We start from the raw sequence: 9,830 nt of genomic DNA, 5'->3' as shown, positions 1-9,830 counted from the left end.
GCTGGGGAGCGCAGGGGTTCAGGCTAGGGCACAGGAGCACTGCTGAGAGCACGCCAGCCAGAGCCAGGAGGTGAGAGGAAACCACCGAGAGCCCTCCAGGGTGGGTGTGGGCACCACGGCCCCAAGGGCTGCATGGAGGGAGCAGGACCACAGCAGTTGAGGCACAGCAGGGAGGGGGAGGGGCATGGCAGCGCCAGTGACTAGTAGCTCCAATCCAGACCGTTTGGCGATCAGGGACCTCTGTAAGAAGCTGGGGAAATCCATGGACCCTCTCCTCAGGAAAATGCATATATGCACACAATGCAATATTTGGGGGACCATTTCAGGACATTCCTAGGCCTTCTGGAATCCATGAACTCCCTAGGGGTTCCAGGCTGATTTGCTTTGGGTGGGAGACCCACCAGGGTTCCTGGTACCACCAGTCTTTTCCCTAAGATCACACTGCCTGAGCCAGTGGGGCGGGGCGAAGAGGAACGTGGGAAACAGCAGAAGCGGTTCCAAGACCAAGCCCTGGGGGAGAGGAGAGACTCCCAGTGGTTGTGAGAAGGAACTGGGAGCTCTGCACAAACTGGGGCCTCCAGCCAGCCTCCAGGCCACTGCAGCAGCCGAGCCCCAAGGGCCTCCCTCCTGCAGTGGGGCGGGGTGAGGACAAGTTCCAGCCTGGATGGCTCAGCCCCCATGACCTAGGGATGCTCCAGAATGGAGGTCCCGTTCTTACCGCCCTGCCGCCGACCCTGTAACGCTGTATTTACAGAGGCAAGGGCTTTTGAGAAGGCAGGAGTCAAAAACTGAGAGGGAGGATGGGGCTGTTCAGTGGTGTCTGTCCTTATGGGGTCCACACGGTACGACCGGGCAGGGAGCCAGGGCACCCGCTGGTCTTTAAGGCCCAAGGGAGAGGTCTTGTCCTGACACGTATCCACATAGAAGCGGGATCTGTTTAATAAACTGTGTCCTGAGGCTGCCCCTGGAGATCCCCCTTCAGCCCCTTGCTGAGGCGTGGGAACCAGAGCGCAGGACCGGAGGCACTGTCCCTGGGGCTGGTACGTGTGGGAGGAATTAGGTCCCCGGGGAGAGACCCAGCCTTTTCAGTGCTATGCTGCTCTTCCGTCCTCGTCTTTCTGCAGATCACCCATCCTTTGCCCTGGATCCTATCCCTCCCGCCCCCAACCCAGCAGGTGCCTGGGACAGGCCACTGAGCTGCTCACCTCTTGCTGTTCTCCACCTGCCCCGCAGGCTGCCCCTTCCTCCGCCTTCAGCCTGCCCCCCGTCCACACTGCCCACATTCTCCTCTCGTGCCCAATCCCACAGGCAGACCCCTGGCCCAGCGGGACCCGTGTGGGCTGCTGCCTTCGTTCTCCCCAGCCAACAAGGGGAGGCCCCCAACCACTGTCCAGACCTCGGAAGGGTGAAGGGAGGTAACAAAGGGCCAGGGCTCCTGCCCAGTCTCTGCCCAGTAGCAGCCCAGCATCCTGACCTGCTCCTCTCCCCAGGCAAGGCCGGGGTGGTGGCCAGGGCAGCAGGGCATCGCCCCTGCGTCCTCCCCGGACAAGCTTTGGAGACTCGTGTGTCGTGGCAGTGGGGTTCGCTGATGATTCCGGCAGAAATGTGAGGAGATGGAAACGGCCCGCTTTACACTCCCCCACCCTAACCCCCTTCCCGTCCCAAAGTCTCATGCAAAAGGCACAGGGGGCCCCAGGCTATGGTCATGTGTGCGGCAACAGCCGCCACTGCTGGGCTGGGACGTCGGCCTGGCACTTGCTGGTCACCAGCTGGGTGGTCTTGGCCTCCAGGCAGAGGCCGCTGACTGAATGCTGGATGAAAGAGGCTTTTCTCCTCCATCTCTGTGGGGAGAGGCAGGAAAGGAGGGGAAAGAGAAAACCATGATTAATAATAATCATAACGTTCATCCCTTCATTACACGTGTATGCAAGTGGCCCTAGGACACACCCCCATCTAAATGGTCTGTGTGCCCACACCCCACGTGCAAGCCTGAAGCCCGTTCCTCCTGAACGCTCTGGCTCCTGTAGGCTGGCATGAAGAACGCACTGTCTAGCTCAGAGGCCCATGGGCTGAGTCTAGCCCAGAGATGTATGTTGTCTGGCCTGCACGTGCTTATTTAAAATTTGGCTTAGTCGTCGCGTAAAAACCTGCATTTCCAACTTCCCTTTAGACACGGGCCTGGTTTCTTTGGTGGCATCAGTTGGTTGCGGCTGAAGACCTGCTCTCTGCTAGTCAGCCTGCTTCCTGTTCGCCACAGTCCCACCTGGGCCCGACTCTTCTCCTCTAGGGCTTCCCCACTTGCACTCTGTAGGCCCTTGAGTTTGAGTCCTGGACTAGGTGAATCTTTTACTCCTTCAAACAAGATTTCTTCTTCCTGCAGCTCTAAGCTTCTGCCTGCAGCTGTGCAGCCGGTTACCTACACACTTTAATGGGAACTGGTCGCCGTCCCTGCAGAGATTAAGAGTGATGGGAGGGTGAGGGCACTTGAGTCCCCCATCAGAGTCATGAAAGGGCTCCCGAGGCAGTGCCTTCACCTCCTGGTGCCTCCCCTGCCCCAAGCTTGACAAGGGGGACAAGAGTTGTTCCTGTAGACCATTTTGGAAGTGGCTCGATGGAGGATGGAGTGTGGTTTGGAGAAGGGATGAGCAGCTGAGACCCAGGTTTCGAGGCTCAGGGAAAGGTACAGGGAGACAGGTCTATTTCTGGTTTCTCTCCTATTTCCCTCCCTTGCATCCATAGCCCCTCTTCCTATATCTACCTCGTCCTCTGTCCTCCGAAGAAGTGGGTAACGCTGGAGCCGCAGGGCTCTGAGGGGGAGGGGCCCTGTTCTCACTGGAGCAACTGGGAGAAGGGAGATGAGCAGGACCAGCTGCAGGGCTAGGGCTGGGGCGGCAGGGGAACGTGGGGCAGCCAGAGAAGGAAACCAACTGGGAGGTGCCAACAGGGTAGAAGGCAGCGAGGGGGCGTGCTGCAGAGCCCAGATTCCCTTTAGGAATGCGGGGCTGAGAACCAGTCTCTCTGGCCCATGTGGTCCCAGCAGAGAGGGCTCCCTGGCTTAAAGGTCCCGGGCAGTGGGCAGGATAGGGCCTTTGGTCCCTCTGGAAGTCACAGCATCCTACTGCCTTGTGCTCTTCCAGTCTCTGACCTCCTGGGAAGGGTTGGCCACACACCCCATCTGGGCATTGCTGGGCCACACCCTTCTTTCATCCTTATAGCCAATGTGATCTGCACCTTCCTTGACATAAGGTAGGCACCCAATGCAGTTTTGTTTTATGAAGAATGAATGCATGGGTGAATGAATGAATCACCCAGTCATGAGGAAGTGCTCTGCAAATCATGGGATTCTCACTTCCTACCTGTGCCATCAGGCACGGTCTCGGGGTCTCCCTGACTCTCCTGGCCATTATGTTCTGGCCTTGCCAGGGAAACAGTATCACCTCACAGTGCTCTCCCATCGCCAGTCTTGGTTCTTATAAGGCAGACAGGGAGGGAGCCCCTCATTTTATAAGTGAGGAGACTGAGGCTCAGAGAGGTGAGGAGGGGTGACGGAGCTAGGACCTGCTGACACCATCCCAGCAGCTCTATGCACATGTATCTCTCCCATAACTGATACCCAGGTGGCCTCAGAAACGGGGCCAAAGGGGGACCAGGAAGGGAGGCCTAGATTTGAGAAGGCACCGTCAGTGGGAGAGCTGCTCACCCTGTCCTCCTGGAAGAGAGGGCTCAGCTGTTGGGGCCCCTGCAGGATTTGCAGGGGCAGAAGGAATGGGGCCAAAGGAGATTTCTCGGAGCCCTGGGTCAGTGTGAAGGAGAAAATGGATGCTTCAGCTCCAGAGAAGTATTTGAGTGGTGGCTGCCCTAGGAGCTACTTCCCTGACTTTGGCCTCAGCAAGGATGGGGTTGGGAGTGGGCTCAAGGCCTGACCCTCAGAGAGGCCGGTGCTCCAGGTAAAGGGGAGCCTGGGGACCCACCTAACTGCAGGGCAGGCAGAGGGGGCAGGCAGGACGAGCTGCAGCGTCCCAACCAGGAAGTGCTTCAGAGCTCTCTCTCCCTCCCTCCTGCACGTGCACGCGCGCGCGTGCGCGCGCGCACACACACACACACACACACACACACACACACACACACACACACGGAGGCTGAAGGGAGATGAAGGATCCGGCTGCTTTTCCAGAATAAAATAGCAAACTGCCGGTCATCCCTAAAGAAAGAGCCGACCCAGGCAACAGCACAGGGGTGGGAGGAAAGCCCGTGGCTGAATCAAAACGCCAGGCACTCTTCTGCCCCTCGCACTGCCCTGCAGGCTGGCCAGGGTCAGGCACAGGGGGAGCTACAAGAAGGTGTGGGCAGAGGAAGGACTGGACCAGAGCTCTGGCCTCTGTGTCCATTCCCGGGCAGAGGGGCAGCCCTCCCAGCCAGGAATGGAGTGGGGCTGACTGTCACTGGCTGCTGTGTGCCCTGAGCATCCGATTCTTCCTCAACAGGCAGGTCTGACCTGTGTCTCCCAGGATTAATGAAAATAGGGCACGTGAGAATGTTTGGCAAATGGAGAAGGCAGTGCTCATGTGAGGCCAGCGTGCCAGCTTGGAAAACACTGTGGCTGGATCTGTTTCCCCAATCAGCCAGCAGTCAAGAAATACTTACTGAGCACCTACTATGTGCTGGGGCAAGACTGTGGGCTTAGGAGTCATGCTGACCTGGGTTTGAACCTCAGTTCCACCCCTTCCCAACTATGTGATCTGATATGTTTCTTAAATTCAGTGAGCCTCAGTGTTCTCACCTCTAAAATGGGGTTAGTACTAGGGCCCACGTTGCTGGGTTGCTGGGAGAATTAGATGAGATGACCTATGTAAAACTCCTAGCACAGGTTCCCAGTAAAAGCTCACATTTATTTTGGCTGTGCTGGTTGTCAGGTGTTAGGGATACAGTGTTGACAAGATAAATAGTCCCTGCCCACAAGGAGCCACAGGATGCAGGATGGACATTTAACAACTATTTACCGTACTTCCTCATGAGGAAAACAATAGACTTGACCTGGATACTGGCTTAGGTCCCCCAAATCCTCACTCTGGAGGGCTTATTTGAGTCTGTATGTCAAACCCCCACTGTGTTCCCCGGGGCTGCCGCCATCCCGTGCCCATGCGCGAGAAGGCTTACCTGCCTGCCTTCTCTTGGGTTGCACGCCTGCAGTACGACCAGGGACCCGGGGGAGATGGAGGTGGAAGTGGCAGCCAGGCACTTCCCCTGCTGCTGGATGAGGTGGTCACTGAACAGCCACGCCTGCAAGACAGGGAGCAGAAAGGCCAAGTCCACAAGCACAGCAATGGATGGATGGATAGATGGGTAGATAGAGCAAATACACTGTGTATTTTGGTAAAATTTTCTACAAATACTAGGGATGGGTGTATGGGTAATCACTGTACAGTTCTTTCAACTTTTCTCTGTTTGAAATTTTTCATAATAAAATATTGGGGTGGGGGAGCTTGCTGGAACTGGCCAGAGGACATATGAAGGGATGCTCAGGGGATGGGGAGAAAGACAGGACATGGGAGCAGGGCAGCCAGGGAGCCAGTCCACGCCGGGGTCTCCATGACCTGCTCTAGTTCAACATGGCACATCAACACTCATGTTGTGCACATGTGTACACAGGAGTCCTGGATGCCCTGTATATACAGGCGGACCACAGCTGCATCCCAGGAGAGAACTGGACTCTGTTTGGGCAGCATTTCTCCCTCTGCAAGGAGAAAGCAGGTGGTGCCCATAGGGCGACTGTGTGACAGGCTACAAAGGCGACTGAGTATGGTGGGAGCAGACCCAAGGAGCAGAGTGGGAGGGGACAGCTTGCAGGGTCCTTGGGAAAGTGGGTTTGTGGAAGGTGTAGGCAGAGGGAAGATGAGAACGGGCAGAGGGAGGCCCCCACTCATGCCCGGACCTGACCTGGGGGCCCTAAGCCACCTACCTGAGCCGCCGGCGGGCTCTTGGCAGACCCTCTGCAGGTCCCCATGCTGAGCAGGAAGTTACCAGCCGTGTCCTGGCCCTGGGATTCTAAGCAATTAGCCCCCTGCTTAATGATGCCGGGGAGCACTTCCTTCACGGGGACGCTGAGAGAAAAGGCAGCGGTCAGGCTTGTCCTCTGCCCTCCCCGGGCTTACCCACACTTACCCAGAGGGTAGCGCCCTGCCAGCTCTCGGGGCACCCAGGTGTCCGTGGGGAGGGGAGCCGGGGAGCAGGCCTGGCAGCAGAGGGAGGTGAGCAGGGGTGCCTCTGGGAAGACTGGGCCTCGCCCTACTGGGTTCTGGGCAGCTCCGGGAGCCCCAGGGCCTGCCCTGGAGGCCAGGCCTGAGAGGGTTCAAACCAGAAACCAGGGCTCCCCAGCCCAGAAAGAGGACAGGCTGGGGAGAGGCTGAGGCCCAAATGTGGGCTCAATAAACAATCTCGAAATGACAGGGAAGGGGTCACTTTGAAGAGGCAAATGTAAAATACACAAATATGAAAATGTGTTCAATCTCACCAACGATTAAAGAAATACATATTAGAGAGGTTTGTTTACCATATGTGTATATATATGTGTGTGTGTGTGTGTGTGTGTACATAATTTATTTACATACATAAAACATTTATTTACACACATAAAACATTTATATATTTAAGTGTATGTGTGTATATCTATGTATATATACACATATACATATATATATATACACATATATATATTTTTAAATATCACTACCTAGTATTGGCAATAGCTGTGGGATTGGGTGAGAACATAAACTGACCACGTTTTCTGGAGGGCAGTATGGTATTACTTATCAAAAGCCTTAAAAATGTGCACACCTTTGTCCCACTTCCAGTAACTTAGTATCCTAGGGCAATAATTAAATATGTGTGCAGAGATTTAGTTTAAAAGATATTCATTCAGAGTGACTGCTTATACTGAAAACATTGGAAATTCCTAGATATCCAACAATAGGGGATGGGCTAAGTAAATTCTGATTCATCTGTAGGATGGAAAAAACCTTTAGCCATTAAAAATGACTCTGGTAATGTGGGAAAGTGTTCAAAACATACAGTTAAGTAAAAGAGGCATGTTTCAAAATAGTGTATTATTAAAACATTGTGTATGCACAGGAAAAATATGCTTAAACACACACACAGATATAAAACACACTGTCTTACCCTGTGGGTAATAAACCTAAGGGGGATGCTGGCCCCAGCTGATGTGGGCTGGTATTCCTGGGTTTAGAAGGTTATACACGCACTTGGCTTACGGACCCACAGGAAGTGATGGGGAACCAGGAGGGCTTAGAGTCTGACCACATGCTAATCCTATCTGCCTCTGTTACCTCTGCCAGGAAGAGAACCTGGGCGGGGCGCATGGATCAGAACATTTCCGGCACTCTCTTGTCTCATGTGGACATCCTGCAGGACCTCGAGCAAACCAGGTCTTCCTTCCTCAGGGCTGGTTGGAAGCCCCCGGATTCCCAGAACCTACCCGCTCTCACAGAGCCTCAAGGAGAGCCCTTCACTTTCCCTCCACACTACTGGTAGCAGTGCCCCTTCAGAACCCCACACCCCCTTGTAAGAGGTCGTGCAGTTTTAGAACAGAGGCTGCAAACTGCTGGCCCCTAAGCTGAATCTGGCCCTGGACAGGTTTTTTCTGACCTGCACAGGGTGATTACTGGTGCTTTTAATTATTTGGCCGTATTTTAAGATTTCAAGTTTACACAGAAAAATCCAGCTTCTTTTTTTTTTTTTGAACTTTAGAATTTTTTTTTGAATTTTGTTTATTTTTTTATACAGCAGGTTCTTATTAGTTAGTTACCCATTTTATACATATTAGTGTATATATGTCAATCCCAATCTCCCAATGCATCACACCAAAAATCCACCTTCTTTGGAAAACATAGCAAGGTCAGGCTGCCACACCGAACTTGCATTCCAGCACGGCACTAACACACTGTCATGAGCAGCAGCTGCCCCCTCATGGGTGGAGCTTGTGCATTTCAGTTTGCCACAGTCCCCTCCACTCCCTACAGTCATCCCCACCCACTTGACTTATTGACATTGTCTGTCTGATCACTGTAGGATGTAAGTTTGCAACCTGCTAGGTGCAAGGCTGTTGGGAGGCAAAAGCTCCACCCCCTCTGCTTCATCCAGGGGCAACGTGTTATACTTCCCCTCTATACAGAGACAAGGTCCTGCGGGAGCCTCTTTGAGAAGCCAAGGTTGTTTCAGACCCTTCTCTTCTCTTCCCCTCCCTACCCGCTGTTGCTTAGGAAGATGTGCAAGGTGATCAGCTTTCAGAGGTGAGGTGTGTACTGTCCAAGTGTGGCAATGTCACTGACAACAAAGGCCTGCCCACTGATGCTTATGCAGGAAACCCGGGGCTTGGGCAGCAATCTCAAGACCAGATGCAGCTCCTGAGGTGTCTGAGTGGTAGCAGCCCTGCAGCAGCTGGGATGGCCATCACCACCCTTCCTCTGCTCTCTGGCAGAGCCAGGCTAAGCTGTCCTATTTGTTGGTAGCCCTCTTAAGTCTGCATCTGCTTTCCTCTCTGTGGACCACCTCGAAGCTGGGCTGCCATTAGCCCTTATGATGCCTTTGTAGAAACAGCAATAGGCATCCCTTTCTTGAGACACTTTACTTCCATCTGTTAGAAAATCATCATAATATAGATGATTTTCCTACATTATGAAAAAAAAGACAAAAAAGTCTTTTGTTAGAAGACTTTTACTGTCATTTGCCAGGAATTGTAGTAATAAATGTACAATACTGTGTGACCAGCACCCTTCAAATATGGTGTGCTTGTGCAATGCACAGCCTGCACAACTGTTCCTGAACATCCTAATAAAAGTAATACATTAGCAATTGCTGAGGCTAGCCACAGAACTCTGATCTGGAAAAGCAGTACTGCAGGCAGGCCTAGAAAAGCAAAGGCCTCTCCGTTCAGCCTCCTAAGTTTCTCCACTGACCATCTGCAAGTGTGGCCCAACTATTAGGATCCTGTTTGGAGGAACATGGTATCATTTGGGCCTATAGATCTCCTTTCTAATTAACAACCTGACCCACTCCGGGCCCCTCGCCCCGAGAAATGAGGCAGAACGTGAAGGAACAGACGGAGGATGAGTAAACTGGATGGGAATGAGCTGCAGTTTCTACCTTAACAACAATAAGTCATTTTTAAACGTCCACACAGTGACAAAACAAACGGAAGATGACTTATGCTCCTCATATCACACGGCTGGTTTCATCCACTCTCCTGTCTTTGTGATAGATCCAGACTTATGGTAGTTATAAACTACTTCTTCCTCTTGGTCCTCAAGGGATTGCATGGGGACTGGGGTGTGGGGAGGAGAGACACATCCCCGATCCTCCCAACTCTTCCCCCAGCTCCCCAGCTCCTGTCTGAGGCCTGGAGTCCATGACTCCAACCAGATAGCATGAACTCTGACAGAACATAAAGAAAGACTATGCTTTTTTCCCTCAGAAATGACATGTCTGAATGAAACTGTCCCCTTAAAAGTGGCCACTTGAGGAAGCTGTTCATTTATTACAAGTTTGTAAAGTAATGTTCTTCCACGCACAGCCATCATCTGGGGAGCTGGGGTTATCCGGCTGCCAACTTTTTCCAAGGATGCGGCCGCTGCTCAGACCCTTCTGGAATTCCTTGAGCATTGCTTGCAGAGTCAGTTTATCCTTGTTACTTGTTTCAGTCTTGTCACCCTGTATTTGGGACCCAGGATTGTATTATCTGGGTTAATCGACCAGCTTACTCACTGGACTTGGCTACAACTTAACTACGGCTGTTTTCCAAAAATCAAATCTGCCCT

General features: G+C 53.0%; 1 protein-coding gene across 1 annotated transcript in view; it reads right to left on the bottom strand.

Annotated features, from left to right (window-relative positions):
- Positions 1-226: 226 nt before the first annotated feature.
- Positions 227-9,830, bottom strand: part of GALNT16 (polypeptide N-acetylgalactosaminyltransferase 16) — a 40,027-nt gene continuing 30,423 nt past the window's right edge. The window contains exons 14-16 of the mRNA XM_089906276.1: positions 5,960-6,101; positions 5,158-5,280; positions 227-1,841 (exon numbers count right to left, since the gene is read on the bottom strand). Coding sequence (XP_089762402.1) covers positions 1,704-1,841; positions 5,158-5,280; positions 5,960-6,101 — 403 coding nt within the window. The 3' untranslated portion in view covers positions 227-1,703. The remainder of the gene's footprint in view (positions 1,842-5,157; positions 5,281-5,959; positions 6,102-9,830) is intronic.

The sequence above is a fragment of the Delphinapterus leucas genome, chromosome 2 (assembly GCF_059928025.1).
Source record: "Delphinapterus leucas isolate spDelLeu-1000000601 "Yukka" chromosome 2, BTC_Dleu_Yukka2, whole genome shotgun sequence".
Lineage (NCBI taxonomy): Eukaryota > Metazoa > Chordata > Mammalia > Artiodactyla > Monodontidae > Delphinapterus > Delphinapterus leucas.
This window is presented reverse-complemented; position numbering and strand designations above follow the sequence as displayed.